This window comes from Chlorocebus sabaeus, chromosome 5, assembly GCF_047675955.1.
Source record: "Chlorocebus sabaeus isolate Y175 chromosome 5, mChlSab1.0.hap1, whole genome shotgun sequence".
In the NCBI taxonomy this organism is placed as follows: Eukaryota; Metazoa; Chordata; class Mammalia; order Primates; family Cercopithecidae; genus Chlorocebus; species Chlorocebus sabaeus.
Window position 1 is genome coordinate 53652122 of NC_132908.1, and position 26140 is coordinate 53678261.

The 26140-nt window shown below is 49.7% G+C and overlaps 3 protein-coding genes across 5 annotated transcripts; all 3 read left to right on the top strand.

Moving 5' to 3' along the window:
• The first annotated feature begins 334 nt into the window (after window positions 1–334).
• On the top strand, window positions 335–2143 carry LOC103233028 (uncharacterized). Its single transcript, XM_007993353.3, has 3 exons — window positions 335–915; window positions 1503–1568; window positions 1913–2143. The coding sequence occupies exons 1-3, from the start codon at window positions 396–398 to the stop codon at window positions 2002–2004; spliced, it is 678 nt and encodes a 225-aa protein (XP_007991544.1). The 5' UTR covers window positions 335–395; the 3' UTR covers window positions 2005–2143.
• Window positions 2144–7954: 5811 nt separating this feature from the next.
• Window positions 7955–14878, top strand: LOC103233030 (metallothionein-1E). 3 transcript variants are annotated; one of them, XM_007993356.3, is made up of 3 exons: window positions 7955–8419; window positions 9004–9069; window positions 9417–9655. In XM_007993356.3, exons 1-3 carry the CDS (start codon window positions 8296–8298, stop codon window positions 9506–9508), a joined length of 282 nt encoding a protein of 93 aa, XP_007991547.3. In that variant the 5' UTR covers window positions 7955–8295; the 3' UTR covers window positions 9509–9655. The 3 variants fall into 3 exon arrangements, with proteins under 3 accessions (XP_007991547.3, XP_072871497.1, XP_007991548.2); XM_073015396.1 differs by lacking the exon at window positions 9417–9655 and adding an exon at window positions 14640–14878 and having other exon boundaries at window positions 8183–8419; XM_007993357.3 differs by lacking the exons at window positions 7955–8419; window positions 9004–9069; window positions 9417–9655 and adding exons at window positions 13485–13636; window positions 14227–14292; window positions 14640–14878.
• Window positions 14879–20443: 5565 nt separating this feature from the next.
• Window positions 20444–21914, top strand: LOC103233043 (metallothionein-1). Its single transcript, XM_007993380.3, has 3 exons — window positions 20444–20660; window positions 21263–21328; window positions 21677–21914. Exons 1-3 carry the CDS (start codon window positions 20633–20635, stop codon window positions 21766–21768), a joined length of 186 nt encoding a protein of 61 aa, XP_007991571.1. The 5' UTR covers window positions 20444–20632; the 3' UTR covers window positions 21769–21914.
• Window positions 21915–26140: the final 4226 nt, after the last annotated feature.

Here is a 26140-nt window from a genome sequence, read left to right on the forward strand (position 1 = left end):
TTTTTCTTGAGAGGGTTCAAAAAACTAAAATGATTAAACAGACTCACGCAGATTGTTGCATAATAGGAAAATGGAAAGGTAAATATTCTTATTTAACAAAGATTCTCCATCCTCCGGGTCTGGAGTCACCTAAGCAGATCCCGCCCTTGGGGGCACTCCATATTTTCAGGACTACTCTCCTGGAGTTGGGTGGGCACGCTAGGCTTTGGAGGAGCCCCTGCAGAATTTTGTGTAAAGGAGGCCCCAGACAAATGTGCCCATACAACTGCTCAGGCATGAGGAATGGAAGGGTGGGCCCTGTTGCTGGGCTCAAGAGAAAGTGGCAGAAGGACCATGGTGGGGATAGTGACAGGCAGTGCTAGAGGGCAGGAGGGCAGAAAGCAAGGGTCACATCCATGACTGTTCTCTGCACACAACTCCCTCGCCGCGCTCGCCGGCTCAGGCCTATCCAGGGACGAAGCTGGGGTTGCACACCGGCTCCAGGAAAGGCGAAATACCGCAGATGGGGTGGTGGGAGTGGGAATATTGCGACCACCAGAGGCTGGGTTCCTGGACGGGGATGTCCAGCAACCACAAGGAAATGCAGAAACTGGGGAAGTTGCGGGGAGCAGGACGGCAGGGGCGCCGCGGACGACCGGGTGCACAGGCCTGAGCGAGCGAGCGAGCGCCAAACAGGACACCCGCGGTGCACACCTTGCGCCCGGCCCGCCTGCTGCTCACAGTTCCGCCAAGTACCCACAGGAGGCCCAGACTCAGCGGCGCGGGTGCAAGCGCCGGGCGGGGCCTCTGCGTACGGTCCCATCTCCGCCTGCAGAGGGAGCAGCCGGCTCCAGGTTCCAACGCGCATTCCAGGCCTCTTCGCCTCTCCCCTCCGCTCTTGGCTGGAAGTGGACCCCAACTGCTCCTGCGCCACTGGTAAGGGAAGTGCGGCTCTGCGCCTGGGAATGCCCAATTCCCAGCCACAGTACAGTGTCCCTGCATTTGAGGAGGTCGCATTTTGAGCTCTGAGCAGAAGGGGACCCTTTACTTCGTCCAGTACTTTATTCTTGGAATAGCTCCTGAGAGCATTGCCCTCCTCACTGTGCCTCTGTGTCACAGTTGAGTGTTCTGAGCCTCAAGGCTGTCCTGTTCCACGTCACCTAGTTGGTCAGGGGGCTGCTGGCGAAGCCCCAATGCTCTGTCCAGGCTCTGAGCAAGCAGGGTGGGTGGGAGGCAGGAAACACTGCGTCTTTGAGATTCAGAACAGGAGGTTTTGGGCCCCAGTCCGAATCTTCCTGGGTTGTGTGTGCTTCTGGGACCTTCCTGGTGGGGTAAAACAGGAGGGTGCTTGCCCTTCCCAGCATGAGTGGAGAGGACGTGGGGCTTGCTTCCTCTGTCCTGAGTGGGAAAGGAGCTCTGAGGGCTGGCCCTGCACAGAGAATGGCGCACTGGAGACTCAATGACCCACTGCTGTACCTTCTGCGTCTCACTCACTGCTCACTGCCTTTATCTCTTCCTTCCAGGGGCCTCCTGCTCCTGTGCCAGCTCCTGCAAGTGCAAAGAGTGCAAATGCACCTCGTGCAAGAAGAGTGAGTGTGGGGCCATCTCCAGGAATCTGGCGCTGTGGCTAAACTTGGGAGGGAACTCAAGGCTGGCCTGGAGTGTATGCTTCTGGGGAACGCCTTTCTTTGCCCCTGTTGGCCATGTCATTCCCTCTCCAGGCTTTCTGCTCTGAGTTCGAATGAGGCAGGGCAGCCTTTTTCTATTGAGACACAAACCCCAAACGTACCACCTGTGGTCTCAGAACAGAGCTGTGCCAACCTAAAAAGACATCCTCCAGGTCTGGAGTCTGATCTCGGGCCAGGCCTGCTGTTGACACAGGGAGGTGCCTGATTGAGTCTGCTCTGACCTCTCACTCTGCCTTTTTGCCCAGGCTGCTGCTCCTGCTGCCCTGTGGGCTGTGCCAAGTGTGCCCAGGGCTGCATCTGCAAAGGAGCATCGGAGAAGTGCAGCTGCTGTGTCTGATGTGGGGACAGCTCTGCTCCCAGATGTAAATAGAGCAACCTGTACAAACCTGGATTTTTTTTTTATACAACCCTGAGCCATTTGCTACATTCCTTTTTCTATTAAATATGTAAATGACAATAAAACAGTTTTGACTTGATTCTGACTCTCCTTTCCTTTGTGTGACTTCGAATTAATGGACCAGGGTTAGGGATTGAACTAGGAGTTTAGAGACCCGGGCTCTGGATGGAAATCTGAGTCGCTAACAATCTGAGTGCCTTCTGGCAAGCCAGGTTACCTCACTGAGCTTCATCTTCTATAAAATGGAATTGCAGTGTACCAGATCATAATGGGGGTACATCCGTGATCATCTCTGGTCATATCAAATGTGGCACAGAAACTTCTCCATCTCTCATTTTTATTTTCTGATTTCCTTACCCAATTTCAGTTTCCTCATCAGATTTTAGGCTTCAAAGAGATGACGGGGTGGAACCCAATTCGTCAGCTGCTTAATTCCCACATCGGGCTTCTCAGACTCCATAGTGAAGGAAGTTTTTACTACCTATGCTTCCCAGACATAAACTTTTTTTTAAATTTTGGCGTGTAAAACACTGATTTCAGTGTTTTTAAAACTTTGTTATTTATACAAAAAGAGATAGATTTCTCAAGAGGCAGATAGCAAAAGGCCATTGTGGATCAGAGCCTGATGAAACTAGCAATTTTAGCCGGGCATAGTCCCAGCTACTTGGGAGGCTGAGGTGAGAAGATTAGTTGAGCCTGGGAGGCGGAGGTTGCTGTGAGCCAAGATGGTGCCACTGCATTTCAGTCTGGGCGACGGAATGAGGCTCTATCTCAAAAAAAAAAAGTAAAATAAAATAAAAATAAACTAACAATGTTTCAAAATCTGGTTACAAAGAAGAAAAGGGAAGTCATCCCAAGGCTGGGATGTTGCTACCTGCTCCCCAACTCCTGATCGCAGACACCAAGTGACACTGAGGCTGGGGAAGGCTGCATGGCCTAAGCCTTGGTGCTCCAGATTGACACTTGCTTCAAAATCTTGGCTATGGCAAAAACCATGGTAAGTTGATGAGTAAACTATCCTGCTGAGCGGTGTGGTGGAGGATGCTTCCTCTTAGGTGGGAAGATAAATATAATTATGTCAATTATGGAGAAAATGAAATCAAACACAAAATACAAAACACAATTTTTCACATTTAACAGGAAAGAATTCAATAAATGTATAAAGAAGTAACAGAAAAATTGGCCAGGCACAGTGTTTCATGCCTGTAATCCCAGCACTTTGAGAGGCCGAGGCAGGCGGATCACCAGAGGTCAGGATCTTGAGACCAGCCTGGACAACACGGTGAAACCCCGTCTCCACTAAAAATACAAAAATTAGCTGGGCTTGGTGGCAGGAACCTGTAATCTCAGCTACTCAGGAGGCTGGGGCAGGAGAATCGCTTGAACCCGGGAGGTGGAGGTTGCAATGAGCTGAGACCCTGCCACTGCACTCCAGCCTGGGTGACAGAACAAGACTCCATCTCAAAAAAAAAAAAAAAAAAAAAAAAAAGTAACAGAAAAATTGAAGATTTACAAACTCTGCACATATGTTCATGAGTGATGTCCACTGTAGACTAGAAACGATGGACTGGTCCCATTGTGTGAACCACACACTTTCATCCGCACTGGCCATGACAACCTCACAAGGACACCATCAGCTGGGCTGAGGGCAGTGGCTCAAGCCTGTAACCCTAGCACTTTGGGAGGGTGAGGCCAGCAGATTGCTTGACCTCAGGAGTTCGAAACCAGCCGTGGCACACAGCAAAACTTGTCTCTACAACAAATGCAAAGTGTAATTGGGCTTGGTGATGTGTGCCTGTACTCCCAGTTACTCGGGTGGGGGGTGAGAGAGGGTGAGTAAGGTGGGAGGATCGCTTGAGCCCAGGGGGTGAACGTTGCCGTGAGCAGAGATCTTGACACTGCACTCCAGCCTGGTTAATACAGCAAGACTCTGTCTCAAAAAGAGAGAGAGAGAGAGAAAGAAAAAGAGAATTAGCCTGCCCAGAGTCACAGGACACTTGCTGACACCTGAGAGTTCCCTGTTGTGACTTGGCTCTGAATCTTTGAAAGTTCTGCCCAAGCTCAAGCTGAATTTTCCCTTTCAAATTTCAGCGCTTGTCTATGTCATTCCATCAAAGTGACTGGGGCTGTGGAGGGAAGAGCCGAGCATTTTCCAAGCACGATGCGGTGTGTGTAATCATGGGTTGCAGATGTTCCTGTTTGCCCACGCAGGAGTGATAGCAGATCCTGCAGTTTGGGGAGTGTGGGGAGTGTTCATTAGGAAAGAGTGAGGCCCTAGCTGACTTGTAATTAAAGCCAGTGATTAGTCCCCCCGGCTATGTGGATGGAATCCTATTTGATGTTCAATCAAAGAGGAAGATGAGTCTCTTGGCCTATAGGTTAGGGCCACTGACCTCTCTGTTTCCCTGTGAAGAGATTTCAGAAGGCAGCCTGAGCCCAGGGCATGGGTTTTGGTGTCAGGCAGTCCTGGTTCACAGCCTACTTCACCACCAAAAAACAAAAAAAGTGAGAGTCTCATCTTTGAAAGAGAAAAAAAGCAACTTTGGAACTGAGTAACAGGCAAGAGTTAAAACAGTTTGGAGGGCTCAGAAGACAGAAAAATGTGGGAAAGTTTGGAACTTCCTAGACACTTGTTGAATGACTTTGCCCAAAATGCTGACAGCGATACGGACAATAAAGTCCAGGCTGAGGTGGTCTTATACGGAAATGAGGAACTTGTTGGGAATTGGAGCAAAGGTGACTTTTGTTGTGTGTTAGCAAAGAAACTGGTGGCATTTTGCCTTTGGCCTAGAGATATGTGGAACTTTGATGATTTAGGGTATCTGGTGGAAGAAATTTCTAAGCAGCAAAACATTCAAGAGGTGACTTGGGTGCTATTAAAGGCATTCAGAATTATAAGAGGAACAAAGCATAAAAGCTTGGAAAATTTGCAGCCTGACAATGCAATAGAAAAAAAAAAAAAAAAAAAAAAAAACCCTTTTCTGAGGAGAAATTCAAGCTGGCTGCAAAAATTTGCATAAATAACAAGGAGCATAATGTTAATCCCCAAGTCAATGGGGAAAATGTCTCCAGGGCATGTCAGAGGACTTCACAGCAGCCCCTCCCATCACAGACCCAAAGGCCTAGGAGGAAAAAGTGGTTTCATGGGCCAGGTCTAGGGTCCCTGTGCTGTGTGCAGCCTAGGGACTTGGTGCCCTGCATCCTAGCCACTCCAGCCATGGCTAAAAGGGGCCGATGTAAAGCTCTGGCTGTGGCTTCAGAAGGTGCAAGCCCCAAGCCTTGGCAGCTTCCACATAATGTTGAGCCTGTGAGTGCACAGAAGTCAGGAATTGGGAACCTCTACCTAGATTTCAGAAGTTGTATGGAAATGCAGAAGTTTGTTGTAGGGGTGGGGCCCTCATGGAGGAAATCTGCTAGGGCAGTGTGGAAGAGAATGTGGGGTCAGAGCCCTCACACAGAGGCCCTACTGGGGCACCACCTAGTGGAGCTATGAGAAGGCCACCGTCCTCCAGACCCTAGAATGGTAGATCCACCAACAGCTTGCACCATGTGCCTGGAAAAGCCACAGACACTCATGCCAGCCATGTAAGCAACCAGGAAGGGAGCTGTAAAGCTACAGAGGCAGAACTGCCCAAGACCTTGGGAACCCACCTCTTGCATCAGCGTGACCTGGATATGAGACATGGAGTCAAAGGAGACCATTTTGGAGCTCTAAGATTTGACTGCCCTGCTGGATTTTGGACTTTTATGGGGCCTGTAGCCCCAAAACATTTTGGCCAATGTCTCCCATTTGGAATTGCTGTATTAACCCAATGCCTGTACCACCATTGTATCTAGGAAGTAACTAACTTGCTTTTGATTTTTCAGGCTCATAGGCAGAAGGGATTTGCCTTGTCTCAGATAACACTTTAGACTGTGGACTTCTGAGTTAATGTTGAAGTAAGTTGAGACTTTGGGGGACTGTTGGGAGGGCATGATTGTTTTCAAAATGTGAGGATGTGAGATTTGGGAGGGGTCAGAGGCAGAAAGATATGGTTTGGCTGGGCTTCTATCCAAATCTCATCTTGAATTGTAATTCCCACAATTCCCAAGTGTCATGGGAGGAACTAGTGGGAGGTAATTGAATCATAGGGGCAGGTCTTTCCCGTGCTGTCCTCATAATAGTGAATGAATCTCATGAGATCTGATGGTTTTAAAAATGGAGGTTTCCCTGCACAAGCTCTCTCTTTGCCTGCTCCCATCCATGTAAGACATGACTTGCTCCTCCTTGCCTTCTGCCATGATTGTAGGCCTCCCCAGCCATGTGGACCTGTAAGTCTATTAAACCCCTTTCTTTTGTAGATTGCCCAGTCTTGGGTATGTCTTTATCAGCAGTGTGAAAACAAACTAATACAATGGGTGAGGGCATGATGGTGCAGACAGCATGCATGGGTGCACATCCCACCTCTGTCACTTTTAGCTGTGCCTCACAACCTCTCTGTGTCTCCTGTAATAGGAGCATAATAATGGCATCTAGCTTGTAAGATGAAAGAATTTTATACATGTAAGGAGATTGGAATGGTGCTTGGCAAGCATTCTACAATATTAGTTATTGCTTTTTTTTTTTTTAATAATTATACATTGCATGGGGGATATTTACTTTCAGACAAAGAAGCTAGGCCTGGAGTGCCTAGCTGTATATACTGTCATTGTCATCTACCACATGAACGTGTGTCATGTGGTCCAAAGAGAGCCATTCGCTGCTCCCACAAAATCATCCTCAACCCAGGGTTATCAAGCTACAAGCAAGATTCTCTGCCTCACGTCAGATATAAAATGACTGGCATTTCTGTTACCACCTGCACACTTTTCTTACCATTTTATATTTAAATGATTAATATTTTCTTAAATATATTTGTATGAAAAGCAAACTCTTTTCCACCTCCAAAAATGAAAATCAGTCTTATCCATACATAGAAGACAGCCAGGAAAACTATAAATGTGTTTTTTGTGTGTGTGTGTGTGTATTACACTTATGGATTGCTTTTGCCACTGCACATGGTTGAGCTTGTGGCTTGCCATTGTTTAGAAGCTTTCCAGCAAGAGAGAAGTGCTGATGACATACCTGGGCCAAAGGAAGGCTTGATCCATGGACACTTTCTCTTGAGGGGTTGGTTGGATTCAGATCAGTGACAACTTCTCAGCTCTGTGACTTGAACCAATTACTTTAACTCTGTAGTAGCCGTCTGTTTAGTAATACAGGTTCATAAATAGTATTTTTCTTTAAGATCACAAAGCAAGTGGTTAAGACACCGGCACAGACTCAATGTTATGCATTGAGCCTGGAATATTGAAGAGATCAGCAATATTGAAGAGAAACAACCATTTATCTTGCTTTTTATTTTTTTAGAGACGTTGACTCCCTATGTTGCCCAGGCTGGACTCGAACTCCTAGACTCAAGTGATCCTCCCAAGTAGCTGGGACTACAGCAGTAAGCGCCACCTTGCCCAGCTTGCTTTTCAATTTAAAGCAGGGTCTGCATATCATCTGAAGTAATCTCTCTTTGGGGACATCCCGCATGTCCAGAACTGCCATCTGGTATTGTGGCCCTAAGGCTGTGGGAAGCTTGGAGACTTATACACAAAGGAGGACCTGGATAAATGTGCCCACACAACCTCACAGGCGAGGCGAATGGACCAGAGAGAGAGAGGCCGACCCGTGTTCCCGGTGTTACTGTGTACGGAGGAGCGGGTCCGAGGGACCGCGGCGTGGGCAGGGACAGGCAAGGCGGGAGACCGAGGAGAAACGAAAGCCACATCGGTGGCGGATGTTCTGCACACAACTCGCTAGCTACCGCACGTTCCCCACTCCGCACTCAGCCGATCCCGGGACGGGAGCAGGAGGACTGGACAGGTCGAGCTGAAAACTTCAGGTGGGGTGGAGACGCCCGCGACGTCAAGGCCGGGGTCCCGGAACAGGCTGGGAGGAGGGTGTAAGGCAACCTCGGGGAAACCGGGAACAGCGGCCTGGACCTCGGGAACGCCGCGTACCGCCGGGCGCACAGCCCATCCCGCGCGAACAGGCGCCAAAGGGGCGGTCCCGCGGTGCGCACCGCTCAGAGTTCAGGGTATGGTGCGCCCGGCCCTTCTGCTGCGCACAGCCCAGCCTAGGATGGCCGGCGGAGCGGACTCAGCGGGCCGGGTGCAGGCGCAGAGCTGGGCCTCTGCGCCCGGCCCGACCTCCGTCTATAAATGGAGCAGCCGGCTGCAGGGCTCCAGTGCACTTTCCAACTGCCTGACTGCGTGTCTGCCTTACCGGTGGGAGCTCCAGCATCTCCTTGGCTCGAAATGGACCCCAACTGCTCCTGCGCCACTGGTAAGGGAAGCTCTAGGCCCTGGAAGCCCCATTTCCCAGCCCTATTACAGGGGGTCTCTGGGTTTCAGGAGGTCGCATTTAAAGTTCTGAGCGACGGGGACTCCATTACTTCGTTAGGCGCTTTCTTCCTGATCACGCCTCTGAGACCACTGCCCTCGTCCCTGGGCCTCTACATCAGAGTTAAGGATACTGAGGCTCAAGGCTGAACTGCTCCACATCTCCCAGTTGATCAGGGTCCTGCTGGCTGGGCCCCAATGCTCTGTCCAGGTTCTGAGCAATCAGTGTGGATAGGGGGCTGGAGATATTGAGTCTTAAGGGCTCAGGACAGAAGGTTCTGGCTCGCAATCTCAGTATTCCTGGGTTGGGTGTGGACGTGGGACCTTCCTGGTGGGATAAACGGGAGGGTACTTGCCCTTCCCAATGTGAGTGGAGAGGACATGGGGCTTCTGTTCCTCTGTCCTAAGTGGGAAAGGAGCTCTGAGGTCTGGCCCTGCACAGAGGAGGGGGCACTGGAGACTCATTGACCCACTGCTGTACCTTCTGCATCTTACTCACTGCCCACTGCCTTTTTCTCTTCCTTACAGGTGGCTCCTGCACGTGCGCCGGCTCCTGCAAGTGCAAAGAGTGCAAATGCACCTCCTGCAAGAAGAGTGAGTGCGGGACCATCTCCAGGAATCTGGGGCTGTGGCTAAGATTGGGAGGGAACTCAAGGCTGACCCTGAGTGCTTCCTTCTGGGGAACTGGGATTTCTTTGCCCCTGTTGACCATGTCATTCCCTCTCCATGCTTTCTGCCCTGAGTTCAGATGGGGCAGGGAAGCATTTTTCTTTTGGGACACAACCCCCAACTGTACCCCCTATGGTTTCAGAACAGAGCTATGCCAGACAAAAAAAGCATCCTCTGGGTCTGGCGTCTGAGCTCAAGCCAGGCTTGCTATTGGGACAGGGAGGTGCCTGGTCCAGTCTACTGCCACCTCTCACTCTCCCCTTCTTCCCCAGGCTGCTGCTCCTGCTGCCCCGTGGGCTGTGCCAAGTGTGCCCAGGGCTGTGTCTGCAAAGGGGTGTCGGAGAAGTGTAGCTGCTGTGCCTGATGTGGGGACAGCTCTGCTCCCAGATGTAAATAGAGCAACCTGCACAACCTGGATTTTTTTTTTAATACAACCCTGAGCCATTTTCTGCATTTCTTTTTATATTAAATATGTGATTGTTTTATTGTCATAAAACAATTTTGACTTGAATCTTTCTCTGTTCTTTGTGTGTCTTGGAAAAAATGGACTGGGTGGGGGTTGAACCAGGAGTTTAGAGACCAGGCTCTGGATGGAAATGTGAGTCACTAACAATGTTAACACTTTCAGGCCAGCCAGGTTACCTGAGTTCACACTTCTGTAAAATGGCATTGCACTGTGCACACCATTTTGGTGGGAGTGGGGCGGGCATATATGATCGCTTCCAGTCTCATGTCAAATGTGGCACAGAAACTTCATTCCTCATTTTTATTTTCTGATTTTCCTGCTCAACTTCAGATCCACATTGGATTTTAGGCTTAAAAGCAGCTACAGACTGGGCGCGGCTACTCAGGAGGCTGAGGCAGGAGAATGGCGTGAACCCGGGAGGCGGAGCTTGCAGTGAGGCGAGATCACGCCATTGCACTCCAGCCTGGACCACAGAGCGAGACTCCGTCTCAAAAAAAAAAAAAAAAAAAAAAAAATATGGCTACAGGCCGGGCGCGGTGGCTGACGCCTGTAATCCCAGCACTTTGGGAGGCCAGCTGGGTGGATCACAAGGTCAGGAATTCGAGACCATCCTGGCTAACAGGGTGAAAACCCGTCTCTACTAAAAAAAAATACAAAAAGCCGGGCGTGGTTGCGGGCGCCTGTAGTCCCACTACTAAGGAGGCTGAGGCAGGAGACTGGCATGAACCCGACAGGCGGAGCTTGCAGTGAGCCCACATCGCGCCACTGCACTCCATCCAGCCTGGGCGACAGAGAGAGACTCCATCTCAAAAAAAAAAAAAAAAAAAAAAAAATGGCTACTATAATCTCAGCACTTTGGGAGGCCAGGTGGGCGGATCACGAGGTCAGGGGTTTGAGACCAGCCTGGCCAACATGGTGAAACCCTGTCTCCACTAAAGATATAAAAAATTAGCTGCACGTGATGGCACGTAGCTATAATCCCAGCTACTGGGGAGGCTGAGGCAGGAGAATCACTTGCACCTGGGACACAGAGGTTGCAGTGAGCCGAAATCCGCCATTGCACAGGGTGGAAAATGAGGGCAACAGGGAGAGACTCCATCTCAAAAAAAAAACGTGGCTACAGTGCTGGAACCCAAGTCCCCAGTTCCTTGAATCCTACATGGGTGCTATGATTTGGATGTTTCGTTACTGCCAAATCTCATGTCAAAATGTGACCTGCAATATTGGAGGTGGGACCTAGTGGAAGGTTTTGGGGACATGAGGACAGATCCCTAAAGAATGGCTTGGTGCCATCCCATGGTGAAGTGTGAGTTCTTCCTCCGGTATTTCACTCCTGAGCTGGCTGTTTAAAAGAGCCAGGCACCATCTCTTTTTCTTGTTTCTTGTCTCTCCACCGGACGTGCCTGATCCTTGTTGGCCTTCTGCCAGGAATATGGGCTTCCTGCGACCCTCACCAGAGGCAGATGCCAGCACCACACTCTGCACAGCCTGAAGAAGCTTAAGAGAATCGCTTGAACCCCGGAGGCAGAGGTTGCCATGAGCCAAGACTGCACCACCGCACTCCAGCCTGGGCAACTGAGACGCTGTCTCAAAAAAAGAAAAGAAACAGCAAAATGGCCCCAGTGTGTGGCTCACACACCTTGAGCAGCACTGCCCAGCACATCCCCACAAGGAACCATCAGGCTTGGTCTGCCCAGTGCCACTGACAGGACACTCGCTGACCCCTGAGAGCTCCCTGTTGTGACTTGGCTCTGAATCTTTGGAAATTCCTCCCAAACTCAGGCTGAATTTGCCCTTCTTTCAAATTTCATGTCGGATACAGAAGAATGACTGCCCTTTCTGTTACTACTTGCACCATCTTTTAGGTAATATTTTATATAGAAATGATTATTTTCTTACACATACTTTTATGAAGAGCAAACTCTTTTCCGCCAGAAAAAAATGAAAATCAATCTTGTGCCACACATGGAAGATAGCCCCAAATTAATATGTGTGTGTGTGTATTACACTTATGGATTGCTTTTGCAATCGTTGTAGAGCTGGTAGCTTCCTGTTGCTTATTTGGGGAGTTTTTGGTTGTTTTTGTTTTTGAGACAGAGTTTTGCACTTGCCACCCAGCTGGAGTGCAATGGCGCAATCTGCGAGCTCTGCCTCCAAGGTTCAAGTGATTCTCCTGTCTAGCCTCCCAAGGAGCTGGGATTACAGGAGACCGCCACCATGCCCAGCCAATTTTTGTATTTTTAGTGGAGACGGGGATTCACCATGTTAGCCAGGCTAGTCTCGAACACCTCACCTCAGGTGATCCATCTGCCACAGCCTTCCTAAGTGCTGGGATTACTGGTGTGAGGCACCTTGCCCGGCCCCTGTTGTTTAAAAGATTTCCAGCAGTACAAAAGTGTTGATGATATACCTGGGCCAAAGGAAGGCTTTATCATGGACACTTTCCTTTAAGAGGCTGGCTGGATTTAAATCAGTGCACAGCTTTTTATCTCTGTGAAGACCAGCCAGTTACTTGGACTCTTTTCTTTGTAGTCCTGTGATTAGCAAAACTGGTTCATAGATAGTATTTCCATTTAGTATTGCTGTGAGGATTCAAAGAATGAAAGAGATTAAAAAGGGACTGATATAGACTCTATGTTATGCAATAGTCAGCTATACTGAAGAGAAATAACTGTATCTCTTGCTTTTTAATTGTTTGGGTTTTTTTTTGTTTTTTTTTTGTTTTTTTTTTTTTTTGAGATGGAGTCTGGCTCTGTTCCCCAGGCTGGAGTCCAGTGGGGCAATCTCAGCTCACTGCAAGCTCCGCCTCCTAGGTTCACGCCATTCTCCTGCCTCAGCCTCCTGTGTAGCTGGGACTACAGGCGCCTGCCACCGCGCCCGGCTAATTTTTGTATTTTTAGTAGAGACGGCGTTTCACCGTGTTAGCCAGGATGGTCTCGATCTCCTGACCTCGTGATCCGCCCGTCTCGGCCTCTCAAAGCGCCAGGATTACAGGCGTGAGCCACTGCGCCCGGCCTTTAATTGTATTTTTTTAAAGACGTTGACTCTCTATGTTGTCCAGGCTGGACTCGAACTACTGGGCTCAAGTGATCCTGTCACCTCAGCCTCCTAAGTAGCTGGGACTACAGCTTCTCGCCACCTCACCCATCTTGCTTTTTAATGTAAAGCACGGTCTGCATATCATCTGAAGTCATCTCTCTTTGGGGACATCCCACATGTCCAGAACTGCCAGGCGGTACTGTGGTGGCCCGTTAGGCTGTGGGGAGCATGGAGACTTATCTGCAAACGAGGACCTGGACAAATGTGCCCACACATCCTCTCAGGCGAGGAGAATGGACGGGAGAGAGAGGCCGACCTGTGTTCCCCGTGTTGCTGTGTACGGAGGAGGGGGTCCGAGGGACCGCAGTGTAGACAGGGACAGGCAAGGCGGGGGACGAGGAGAAACGAAAGCCACATCGGTGGCGGGTGCTCTGCACACAACTCGCTCGCTACCGCAGGCTCCCCGCTCGCTCGGCACTCAGCCGATCCCGGGACGGGAGCAGGAGGGCTGCACACGGGCTCTGGGACAGGCCCAGCTGAAAACGGTGGGAGGGGTGGAGTGAAGACAGCGACGCCAAGGTTGGGGTCCCGGAACACGCGGGGAGAAAGCTGGTAAGCAACCGCGGGGAAACTGGGAAGGCCAGCATTGACCTCTGGGAAGCCAGCCGCACAGCCCTTTCCCGCGCGAGCTGCCGAAAAAAGGGGGCGGTCCCGCGGTGAGCACAGCGCAGGGCTCAGGGTATGATGCGCCCGGCTCTTTTGCTGCGCACAGCCCAGCCCGGGAACGTGGGCAGCGGGCACTCAGAGGGGCGGGAGCAAGCGCGGGGCGGGACGTCTGCACCCGGCCCCACCTCGGTCTAAAAGAGGAGCAGCCGGCTGCCGGGTTCCAGCGCGCATTCCAGCTGCCTGACCTCCTGTTCGAGTCTTTGGTGGGAGCTCCAGCATCTCCTTGGCTCGAAATGGACCCCAACTGCTCCTGCACTGCTGGTAAAGGAAGCGAGTCTCTGCGCCCTGGGATCCCCATTTCCCAGCTCCAGTACAGAGGATCTCTGGGTTTTAGGAGGTCGCACTTTAACTTCTGAGCGGAAGAGGACTCCTTTACTTCGTTAGGTGCTTTCTTCCTGATCACGCCCCTGAGAGCACTGCCCTCCTCCCTGGGCCTCTACATCTGAGTTAAGGATACTGAGGCTCAAGGCTGAACTGCCCCACATCACCCAGTTGGTCAGGGTCCTGCCGGCTGGGCTCCAGTGCTCTGTCCGGGCTACGAGCAATCAGGGTGGATGGGGGGCTGGAGATATTGAGTCTTCAGTGTTCAGGACAGAAGGTTCTAGCTCGCAATCTCAGTATTCCTGGGTTGGGTTTGCACCTGGGAGCTTCCTGGTGGGGTAAACAGGAGGGTGCTTGCCCTTCCCAGCGTGAATGGAGAGGACATGCGGCTTCTGTTCCTCTGTCCTGAGTGGCAAAGGAGCTCTGAGGTCTGGCCCTGCACAGAGGAGGGGGCACTGGAGACTCATTGACCCGCTGCTGTACCTTCTGCATCTCACTCACTGCCCACTGCCTTTTTCTCTTCCTTGCAGGTGGCTCCTGCACGTGCGCCGGCTCCTGCAAGTGCAAAGAGTGCAAATGCACCTCCTGCAACAAGAGTGAGTGTGGGACCATCTCCAGGAATCTGGGGCTATGGCTAAGGTTGGGAGGGAACCCAAGGCTGTCAGTGAGTGCATCCTTCTGGGGAACTGGGATTTCTTTGCTCCTGTTGACCATGTCATTCCCTCTCTAGGCTTTCTGCCCTGAGTTCAGATGGAGCAAGGAAACGTGTTTCTCTTGGGACACAAACCTCAACTGTACCCCCTATGGTTTCAGAACATAGCTGTGCCAGACAAAAAAAGCATCCTCTGGATCTGGCGTCTGAGCTCAAGCCAGGCTTGCTATTGGGGCAGGGAGGCGGCTGGTCCAGTCTACTGCCACCTCTCACTCTCCCCTTCTTCCCCAGGCTGCTGCTCCTGCTGCCCTGTGGGCTGTGCCAAGTGTGCCCAGGGCTGCGTCTGCAAAGGGGCGTCGGAGAAGTGCAGCTGCTGTGCCTGATGTGGGGACAGCTCTGCTCCCAGATGTAAATAGAGCAAACTTCACAACCTGGATATTTTTTTAAATACAACCCTGAGCCATTTTCTGCATTTCTTTTTATATTAAATATGTGATTGTTTTATTGTCATAAAAGAATTTTGACTTGAATCTTACTCTGGTCTTCTTTGTGCACCTTGGAAAAAATGGGCTGTGTTGGGTGTTAAACCAGGAGTTTAGAGACCAGGCTCTGGATGGAAATGGGAGCCACCAACAATGTAAACACCTTCAGGCCAGCTACTGAGTTTACACTTTTATAAAATGGTATTACACTGTGCACACCATATGGGTGGGAGTCATACATGATCGCTTCCTGTCTCATGTCAATGTGGCACAGGAACTTCATCATTTTTATTTTCTGATTTTCTTGCCCAACTTCAGATCCAAATTGGATTTTAGGCTTAGAAGTAGTACAGTGCTGGAACCCAACTCCTCAGTTCCTTGAATCCTACGTGGGTACCATGATTTGGATGTTTTGTCAGTGCCAAATCTCATGTTGAAATGTGTCCTCCAATATTGGAGATGGGATCTAGTGGGAGGTTTCAGGGTCATGAGGACAGATCCCTAAAGAATGGCTTGGTGCCATCCCATGGTGAAGAGTGAGTTCTTCCTCTGGTAGGTCACTCCAGAGCTGGCTGTTTAAAAGAGCCAGACACCGTCCCCTTTTCTCTCTTGTTCCCTGTCTCCCCACGTGTTGTGCCTGTTCTCCCTTGGTCTTCGACCAGGATTGCAGGCTTCCTGCAGCCCTCACCAAAGGCAGATGCCTGTACCACACTTAGGCACAGCCTGCAGAAGCGGAAGTCATAACAAACTTCCCTTTGTAAATTACCTAGTCTCAGGGATTCCCTTATAGCAACGCAAACAGGCTAACACAATGGGGCTTTTCAAACACTGTGGTGAAGGGACAGTTTTTATTTCCTATCTATCACAGGCTTAAACCTTGGTAAATGTAATAGTGTTGATTATGGAGATAATGAAATACAACATAAAATACAAAAGTCATTTTTCAGATTCAATGAGAAATAATTCAATAAATAGCCGGGTGTGGTGGCTCACACCTGTAATCCCAGCACTTTGGGAGGCTGAGGTGGGCAGATTATGAGGTCAGGAGATCCAGACCATCCTGGCTAACATGGTGAAACCCTGTCTCTACTAAAAATACGAAAAAATTAGCCACATGTGGTGGCAGGCACCTGTAGTCCCAGCTACTAAGGAGGCTGAGGCAGGAGAATGGCGTGATCCAGGGAGGCAGAGTTTGCAGTGAGCCAAGATCACACCACTGCACTCCGGGCGACAGAACAAGACTCCATCTCAAAAAAAAAAAAAAAAAAAAAAAAATTCAATAAATAACAGGAAATGAAAGATGTACAAACTTTGAACATATGATGATGTGCATTGCAGACCAGAAATAGCAAATTAGACCAGTTGTAGTGGCTCAGGCCTCTAATCCTAGCACTTTGGGAGGCCATGGTGGGTATAACACTTGAGGCCAGGAGTTCAAGACCACCCTGGCCAACATGATGAAATCTCATCTCTACTAAAAATACAAAAATTAATTGGGCATGATAGCATGTAATCCCAGATACTTGGGAGGCTGAGGCAGAACAGTCACTTGAACGCTGGAGGCGGTGTTTGCAGTGAGCCAAGATTGCGACACTGGACTCCAGCCTGGGCAACAGACTCCCTGTTGTGACTTGGCTCTGAATCTTTGGAAATTCCTCCCAAACTCAGGCTGAATTTGTCCTTCTTTCAAATTTCAGCCCTTGACTACTTCCAACCAGTAAAGTGACTAGGAATATGGAAGGACATGCCCGGCATGTTCCTGGCAAAATGAAGTATGTGTGATCATGGGTTCCACATGAAATGCTTCACGCCTGCCCATGCAGGAATGACAGCGGATTCTGCAGTTTGGAGGGTGTGGTGGTGCTCAGTAGGAAGTAGTGAGGCCCTGGCTGACTTGTAATTAAAGCCAACAATAAGTTCCCCTGGCTATGTGGAGGAAATGCTATTTGACAATCAGTCAAAGAGGAAGATGATCCTCCTGGCCTAGAGGTCAGGAGCACGCTTGCCCACTGCTTCCCTGTGAAGAGGAGATTTCAGAAGGCAGCTTGCAGCTAGGGTGTGGGTTTTGGTGTCAGGCAGTCCTGGTTCACAGCCCACCTCACCATGTACTGGCTGTGTGGCCTGAGTGCATCACTGAAACTCTCTGAACTTCCAGTTCCTTATTTGTAGAAAACAGATTATATCTCAAAGCAGGGATTAAATGACAGCATGGTCTGGCCCCTGGCTAGGGTTTAATAAATAGTAGCAGTTATGCCGGGCGCGGTGGCTCAAGCCTGTAATCCCAGCACTTAGGGAGGCCGAGACGGGTGGATCACGAGGTCAGGAGATCGAGACCATCCTGGCTAACACGGTGAAACCCCGTCTCTACTAAAAATACAAAAAACTAGCCGGGCGAGGTGGCGGGTGCCTGTAGTCCCAGCTACTCGGGAGGCTGAGGCAGGAGAATGGCGTGAACCCGGGAGGCGGAGCTTGCAGTGAGCTGAGATCCGGCCACTGCACTCCAGCCCGGGCTACAGAGCAAGACTCCGTCTCAAAAAAAAAAAAAAAAAAAAAAAAAAAAAAATAGTAGCAGTTATGATCATTCTCTATACACTGGTTTTTTCAGAAAATGAATCCTGTTAAATCCCAAAGCTAAGAGAAACCTTATGGGTTTGAAAGCATTGGTGTGGATTGGATGCTGGGAATGGAATTGTAACCAAGCTGACCCAGCCAGGGGGAGTGTGGCGACCTTCTAAAGAAAATGCCTTTCAATAAGATGCTGCCCCCACCTTTGAGCAGACATAAAATCCGTTCCCATCCTTCATATCATCTGATCACATGACCTCAGGAACGACAGCCACAGGCCTCAAGACTGGGACAGCAAATATGCATGGCCTGGAGTGCTTATGTTGTCTTCCAGATTAGTTAAGTAACATATCAAATGTCACATAGCTCAGAAGTAAAGGCATGAATGAACTTATGCTACACCTGGCCTGTGGCCCTGGCTACAGCTGGTAGATTATGATGCCACTGGACGCTAAATCTTGCCTATCTCAGTTCAAAGATACCAAGGCTCTTTGGGATGGAGGAACATGGCTCTTGGCTTGACAGATGAGAACTGAAGCCCAGAGAGGCCACAGAGCTGTGCATGACTGTCCACAGAGAGCACTTTCTACTGCTGCCTCTGTGCTAGGTTTTCCCTGTCCTTATCCTTCATGTAACTTGGTGGCAGAGGGTGGTGGGTGAGTGTATGATGCTGCCATCAGCATGCATGAGTGCAAATCCCACCTCTGTTACTTTTAGCTGCATGACACAACCTGTTTATGACTCAGTCTCCTCACTGTACAAAGGGCATAATACTAACTTCTGGCATATAGGATTAAAGGATTTAGTGCCTATAAGCAACTTAGAATGGTGTGAGGGGTGGGTGCTCTACAATTTTAGCTATTGCTTTTTTAAAATCATTTTATGGAGCATATGAGATATTTATTTATTTATTTGCACACAGAGACCTGGAGTGTTCAGCTATGTATCCTGTTATTCTCATCTACCACATGAACACATGTCCTGTGGTCCAGAAAGAGCCATTCAGTGTTCCCACAAAATTGTAATCAACACTAGGGTGATAAAGCTATGAGCAAGACTCTGTGCTTCATGTCAGATACAGAAGAATGACTGCCCTTTCTGTTACCACCCGCATCATCTTTTAGTTGATATTTTACACTGAAGTGGTTAATACTTTCATAAACATATTTTTATGAAAATCAAACTCTTTTCCATCAGAGAAAGTGAAAATCAATCTTGTCCCACACATGGAAGATAGCCCCAAATTAATGTGTGTGTGTGTGTGTGTGTGTTACACTTATGGATCGCTTTTGCCACTGTCCATCATAGAGCTGGTAGCTTCCTGTTGTTTATTTGGGGTTTTTTTTCCTCTATTTTTTGAGACAGACCACACCTTCTTCGCCCAGCTGGAGTGCAATGACCCAAGCTGCCACCTCTGCCTCCCAGGTTCAAGTGATTTTCCTGCCTCAACCTCCTGAGCAGCTGGGATTATAGGCAACCACCAGCACGCCAGGATAATTTTTGTATTTTTAGTGGAGACAGGGTTTCGCCATGTTAGCCAGGCTGGTCTCCCACTCCTGACCTCAGTTGATTCATCCGCCTCGGCCTTTCTAAGTGCTGGGATTACAGGAGTGAGCAGCCGGGCCCGCCCCTGTTGTTTAGAAGATTTCCAGCAATAGAGAAGCGTTTTTTTTTTTTTTTTTTGAGACGGAGTCTGGCTCTGTCACCCAGGCTGGGGTGCAGTGGCCAGATCTCAGCTCACTGCAAGCTCCGCCTCCTGGGTTTACGCCATTCTCCTGCCTCAGCCTCCCGAGTAGCTGGGACTACAGGCGCCCGCCACCTCGCCCGGCTAGTTTTTTGTATTTTTAGTAGAGACGGGGTTTCACCGTGTTAGCCAGGATGGTCTCGATCTCCTGACCTCGTGATCCGCCCATCTCGGCCTCCCAAAGTGCTGGGATTACAGGCTTGAGCCACCGCGCCCGGCCAGATACCTGGGCTAAAGGAAGGCTTGATCATGGACACTTTCCTTTAAGAGGCTGGCTGGATTTAAATCAGTGCACAACTATTTACCTCTGTGATGACCAGTCAGTTACTTGGACATTTCCTTTTAGTCCCAGGATTAGCAAAACGGGTTCATAACTAGTATTTCCCTTTAGGATTGCTGTGAGGATTCAAAGAATGAAAGAGATTAAAAGGTAATAGAATAGATGCAATGTTATGCAACAGTCAGGTATGCTGAAGAGAAATAACTGGATGTCTTGCTTTTTAATTTTATTTTTTTAGAGACGTTGACTCTCTATGTGGAGTAGGCAGGACTGGAACTCCTGGGCTCAGGTGATCCTCCGGCCTCAGCCTCCTAAGTAGCTGCCACTACAGCTTCCCGCCACCTTCCCCATCTTGCTTTTTAATTTAAAGAAGGGTCTGCATATCATCTGAAGTCATCTCTCTTTGGGGACATCCCACATGTCCAGAACTGCCAGTCGGCAGTGGGGATGTCCCATTAGGCTGTGGGGAGCATGGAGACTTATCTGCAAAGGAGGACCTGGATAAATGTGCCCACACATCCTCTCAGGCGAGGAGAATGGACGGGAGAGAGAGGCCGACCCGTGTTCCCCCTGTTGCTGTGTACGGAGGAGGCGGTCCGAGGGACCGCGGTGTGGACAGGGACAGGCATGGCGTGGGCGAGGAGAAACGAAAGTCACATCGGTGGCTGCTGTTCTGCACAGAACTCGCTCGCTACCGCCCGCTCCCCGCTCCGCACTCAGCCGATCCGGGGACGGGAGCAGGAGGGCTGCACCCGGACTCCGGGACAGGCCCAGCTGAAAATGACTGGGCGAGGGGTGGGGTGGAGACGCCCACGACGCCAAAGCTGGGGTCCCGGAACTCGCGGGGAGGAGGGTGGAAGGCAACTTGGGAGAAACTGGGAAAGGTGCCCAGGACCTCGGGGACACCGCGCACAGCCGGGCGCACAGCCCCTCCTCCGCGAACCGGCGCCCAAGGGGCGGTCCCGCGGCGCGCCCCGAGCAGAGCTCAGTGGGTAGTGCCCCCGGCCCTTCTGCTGCGCACAGCCCAGCCCAGGATTGCGGGCGGCACAAACACAGCGGGGCGGGTGCAAGCAAGGGGCAGGGCTTCTGCGCCCGGCCCCCTCGCGTGAACATAAAAGCTGCCGCAGGCTGTGGGGCTCCACCACGCCGTTCACCAGCGCCTGGCCATCTGCTCATTTGTCGCTTGAGATCTCCAGCCTTACCGTCGCTCGAAATGGACCCCAACTGCTCCTGCGCCACTGGTAAGAGAAGCCCGACTCTGTGTCCTGGGATTCCCGTTTCCCAGCCCCAGTACCGAAGGTCTCTGGGTTTTAGGAGGTCGCATTTTTAAGTTCTGAGCAGAAGGGGACTTTACTTCCTTAGGTGCGTTCTTGCTGATCACGCCCCTGAGAGCACTGCCCTCCCCAGTGGTCCTTAACTCTGGACCTCTAAGTCAGAGTTAAGGATACTGAGGCACAAGGCAGTCCTGCTCCACATCACCCAGTTGGTCAGGGTCCTGCTGTCTGGGCCCCAGTGTTCTCCTCCAGGCTCTGAGCAATCAGGGTGGATGGGGGGCTAGAGACATTGAGTCTTCAGGCTTCAGGACAGAAGGTTGTGGCTCGCAGTCTCAGTATTCCTGGGTGGGGTGTGCAGCTGGGACCTTCCTGGTGGGGTGAAACAGGAGGGTGCTTGCCCTTCCCAGCGTGAGTGGAGAGGACATGGGGTTCTGTTCCTCTGTCCTGAGTGGGAAAGGAGCTCTGAGGGCTGGCCCTGTGCAGAGGAGGGGGCACTGGAGACTCATTGACCCACTGCTGTACCTTCTGTATCTCACTCACTGCCCACTGCCTTTTTCTCTTCCTTGCAGGTGTCTCCTGCACCTGCGCCGGCTCCTGCAAATGCAAAGAGTGCAAATGCACCTCCTGCAAGAAGAGTGAGTGCGGGGCCATCTCCAGGAATCTGGGGCTGTGGCTAAGGTTGGGAGGGAACTCAAGGCTGGCCCTGAGTGCTTCCTTCTGGGGAACTGGGCTTCCTTTTGCCCCTGTTGGCCATGTCGTTCCCTCTCCATGCTTTCTGCCCTGAGTTCAGATGGGGCAGGGAAGCATTTATCTCTTGGGACACAACCCCCAACTGTACCCCCTATGGTTTCAGAGCAGAGCTGTGCCACACGAAAAAAGAATCCTCGGGGTCTGGCGTCTGAGCTCGAGCCATGCTTGCTATTGGGTCAGGGAGGTGCCTGGTCCAGTCTACTGCCACCTCTCACTCTCCCCTTCTTCTCCAGGCTGCTGCTCCTGCTGCCCCGTGGGCTGTGCCAAGTGTGCCCAGGGCTGTGTCTGCAAAGGGGCATCGGAGAAGTGCAACTGTTGTGCCTGATGTGGGGACAGCTCTGCTCCCAGTTGTAAATAGAGCAACCTGCATAACCTGGAAGTTTTTGTCGTTTTTAATATAACCCTGAGCCATTTTCTTTATTTCTTTTTATATTAAATATGTGAATGGCAATAAAAGGATTTTGACTTGAATCTTACTCTGTTCTTCTTTGTGTGTCTTGGAAAAAATGGACTGGGGTGCGGGTTAAACCAGGAGTTTAGAGACCAGGCTCTGGATGGAAATGTGAGCCACTAATAATGTAAACACCTTCAGCCCAGCCAGGATACGTCACTGAGTTTACACTTCTGTAAAATGGGATTGCACTGTGCACACTATATGGGTGGGGACCATACACGATCGCTTCCAGTCTCATGCCAAATGTAGCACAGAAACTGCATCCCTCATTTTTATTTTCTGATTTTCCTGCCCAACCTCAGATTCACATTGGATTTGAGGCTTAAAAGTGGCTACAGTGCTGGTACTCAACTCCCCAGTTCCTTTAATCCTTCAACGGTGCTCTGATTTGCATATTTTGTCACTACCAAATCTCATGTTGAAATGTAACTTCCAATATTGCAGGTGAGGCCAAGTGGGAGCTTTTGAGGTCATGAGGACAGATCCCTAAAGAATGGCTTGGTGCCATCCCATAGTGAAGTGTCATCTCTTACTCTGGTAGGTCACTCCAGAGCTGGCTGTTTAAAAGAGCCAGGCACTGTCCCCTGCTCCCTCTTGCTCCCTGTCTCTCCATGTGATGTACCTGCTCCCCTTTGGTCTTCTGCCAGGATTGCAGGCTTCCTGCGGCCCTCATCAAAGGCAGATGCCTGCACCACACTCTGCACAGCCTGCAGAAGCAGAAATCAAAACAAACTTCTTTTCTTTATAAATTACCTAGTCTCAGGGATTCCATTAGAGCAATGCAAACAGGCTAGCACAATGGGGCTTTTCAAACACTTTGGTGAAGGACAGTTTTTATTTCCTGTCCATCACAGACCTAAATCTTGGTAAATATAATAGTATTGATTATGGAGATAATGAAATAAAACACCAAAAACAAAACCCATTTTTTAGATCCAATGGGAAAAAAATTCAATAAATCCATAAAGAAATAATAGGAAAATGAAAGATGTACAAACTTTGAACATATGATGATGTGCATTGCAGACCGGAAATAGCACACTAGACCAGGTGTAGTGGCTCAGGCCTGTAAACCCAGCACTTTGGGAGGCCAAGGTAGGTGGATAACTTGAGCTTAGCAGTTAAAGACCAGTCTGGGCAACATGATGAAACGTCATCTTTACTAAAAATACAAAAAATAAATCGGGCATGATGGCATGCATCTGTAAACCCAGCCACTCTGGAGGCTGAGGCATAAGAGTTGCTTGAACCACGGAGGCGGAGGTTGTGGTACACTACGATTGTGCCACTGCAGCCCAGCCTGGGCAACCGAGACTCTGTCCCAAAACAAGAAAAGAAAGCAAACAGCAAACTGGCCCCAGTGTGTGGCTCTCACACCTTGAGCAGCACTGCCCAGCACATCCCCACAAGGAACCATCAGGCTTGGTCTGCCCAGTGTCACTGACAGGACACTCGCTGACCCCTGAGAGCTCCCTGTTGTGACTTGGTTCTGAATCTTTGGAAATTCCTCCCAAACTCAGGCTGAATTTGTCCTTCTTTCAAATTTTAGCCCTTGACTACTTCTGACCAGTAAAGTGACTGGGAATATGGAAAGACATGCCTGGCATGTTCCTGGCAAAATGAAGTGTGTGTGATCATGGGTTCCACATGAAATGCTTCATGCCTGCCCATGCAGGAATGACAGTGGATTCTGCAGTTTGGAGGGTGTGGTGGTGCTCAGTAGGAAGAAGCGAGGCCCTGGCTGACTTGTAATTAAAGCCAACAATCAGTTTCCCTGGCTATGTGGAGGGAACGCTATTTGATGTTCAATCAAAGAGGAAGATGATCCTTCTGTCCTGGAGGTCAGGACCACGCTTGCCCACTGCTTCCCTGTGAAGAGGAGACTTCAGAAGGCAGCCTGCCCCTAGGGCACGGGTTTTGGGGTCAGGCAGTCCTGGTTCATAGCCCACCTCACCATGTACTGTCTGTGTGGCCTGAGTGCATCACTGAAACTCTCTGAGCCTCCAGATCCTTATTTGTAGAAAGCAGATTATATCTCAATGCAGGGATTACATGACAGCATAATCTGGCCCCTGGCTAGGGTTTAATAAACAGTAGCAATGATGATCATTCTCTCTACACTGCCTTTTTTAGAGAATGAAGCCTGTTAAATCCCAAAGCTAAGAGAAACCTTATGGGTTTGAAAGCACTGCTGTGAATTGGATGCTAGGAATGGGACTGCAACCTGGCTGACCCTGCCAGCAGTGTGGACGACCTTCTGCGGAAAGTGCTTTTCAATAAGATGCTGCCCCCACCTTTGAGCAGACATAAAATCTGTTCCCATCCTTCATGTCATCTGATCACATGACCTCAGGAACGAGAGCCACAGGCCTCTAGACTGGGACAGCAAATATGCAGGGCCTGGAGTGCTTATGTTGTTTTCCAGATTAGTTAAGTAACCTACCCAACGTCACATAGCTCAGATGTAAAGGGATGAATGAACCTATGCTACACCTGGCCTGTGGCCCTGGCCACGGCTGGTAGATTATGATGCCACTGGATGCTAAATCTTGCCTATCTCAGTTCAAAGATACAAAGACTGTTTGGGATGGATGAATGTTGCTCTTGGCTTGACAGATGAGAAGTGAAGCCCAGAGAGGCCACAGAGCTGTGCTTGACTGTACACAGAGTGCACCTACTATTGCTGCCTCTGTGCTAGATTTTCGGTGTCCTTATCTTTCATGTGACTTGCAGAGGGTGGTGGGTGAGTGTATGATGCTGCCGTCAGCATGGATAAGTGCAAATCCCACCTCTGTTACCTTTAGCTGCATGGCACAACTTCTCTGTGGTTCAGTCTCCTCCACTGTACAAGAGGTATAAGACTAACCTCTGGCTTATAGGATTAAAGGATTTAATACATATAAGGAACTTAGAATGGTACAAGGGGTGGGTGATCTACAATATTAGCTATTGCTTTTTTTGTTCATTTTATGGAGCAGAGGTGATATTTATTTATTTGTACACAAAGGTCTGGAGGTGCTCAGCTGTGTATCTTGTTATTCTCATCTACCACACGAGTATGTCCTGTGGTCTAAAGAGAGCCATTCAGTGTTCCCACAAAATTGTAATCAACACTAGGGTTATAAAGCCATGAGGAAGATTCTTCGCTTCATATCAGATACAGAAGAATGACCGCCCTTTCTGTTACCACCTGCACCATCTTTTAGTTAATACTTTACGTTGAAATGATCAATACTTATTAAACATATTTTTAAGAAAAGCAAATTATTTTCAACCTGAGAAAATGAAATTCAGTCTTGTCTCACATATGAAAGATAGCCCCAAATTTTTTTGTGTGTGTGTATAAGTATGTGCGTGTTACACTTATGGATTGCTTTTGCCACTGTCCTTCATAAAGCTGGTAGCTTCCTGTTGTTTATTTGAGGGTTTTTGGGTTTTTTGTTTGTTTGTTTGTTTTTGATACAGAGTTTTACCCCAGTCAGCCAGCTGGAGTACAATGGCCCAACCTGCCACTTCTGCCTCCCAGGTTGAAGCGATTTTCCTGCCTAAGCCTCCCCAGTAGCTGGGATTACAGGTGACCGCTACCATGCCAGGATAATTTTTGTATTTTTAGTGGAGACAGGGTTTCGCTATGTTAGCCAGGCTGGTCTCGAACTCCTGATCTCAGGTGATTCATCCGCCTCGGCCTTCCTAAGTGCTGGGATTACAGGTGGGCGCCAAGGTGCCTGTCCCCTGTTGTTTAGAAGATTTCCAGCAATAGAGAAGTATTGACCACATACCTGGGCCAAAGGAAGGCTAGATCATAGGCACTTTCCTTTAAGAGGCTGGCTGGATTTAAATCAGTGCACAACTGTTTACCTCTGTGACTACCAGTCAGTTACTTGGACATTTCCTTTGTAGTCCCGTGATTAGCAAAACGGGTTCATAACTAGTATTTCCCTTTAAGATTGCTGTGAGGATTCAAAGAATGAAAGTGATTAGAAAGGGACTGGTGTAGACCCAATGTCATACAATAGTCAGTTATACTGAAGAGAAATAACTGGATGTCTTGCTTTTTAATTTTATTATTTTAGAGACATTGACTCCCTGTGTGGACTAGGCTGGACTCAAACTCCTGGGCTCAGGTGATCCTCCCGCCTCAGCCTCCTAAGTAGCTGCCACTACAGCTTCCCGCCACCTTCCCCATCTTGCTTTTTAATTTAAAGAAGGGTCTGCATATCATCTGAAGTCATCTCTCTTTGGG

Coding starts and splice junctions, on each gene's coding strand:
- LOC103233030 (XM_007993356.3), top strand. CDS start 8,296: ATGGAGCAGCCGGCTGCAGGGCTCCAGTGCACTTTCCAACTGCCTGAC. Junction 8,420..9,003: donor CAACTGCTCCTGCGCCACTG/GTAAGGGAAGCT, acceptor TCTTCCTTACAG/GTGGCTCCTGCACGTGCGCC. Junction 9,070..9,416: donor ATGCACCTCCTGCAAGAAGA/GTGAGTGCGGGA, acceptor CTTCTTCCCCAG/GCTGCTGCTCCTGCTGCCCC.
- LOC103233028 (XM_007993353.3), top strand. CDS start 396: ATGACTGTTCTCTGCACACAACTCCCTCGCCGCGCTCGCCGGCTCAGG. Junction 916..1,502: donor CAACTGCTCCTGCGCCACTG/GTAAGGGAAGTG, acceptor TCTTCCTTCCAG/GGGCCTCCTGCTCCTGTGCC. Junction 1,569..1,912: donor ATGCACCTCGTGCAAGAAGA/GTGAGTGTGGGG, acceptor CTTTTTGCCCAG/GCTGCTGCTCCTGCTGCCCT.
- LOC103233043 (XM_007993380.3), top strand. CDS start 20,633: ATGGACCCCAACTGCTCCTGCGCCACTG. Junction 20,661..21,262: donor CAACTGCTCCTGCGCCACTG/GTAAGAGAAGCC, acceptor TCTTCCTTGCAG/GTGTCTCCTGCACCTGCGCC. Junction 21,329..21,676: donor ATGCACCTCCTGCAAGAAGA/GTGAGTGCGGGG, acceptor CTTCTTCTCCAG/GCTGCTGCTCCTGCTGCCCC.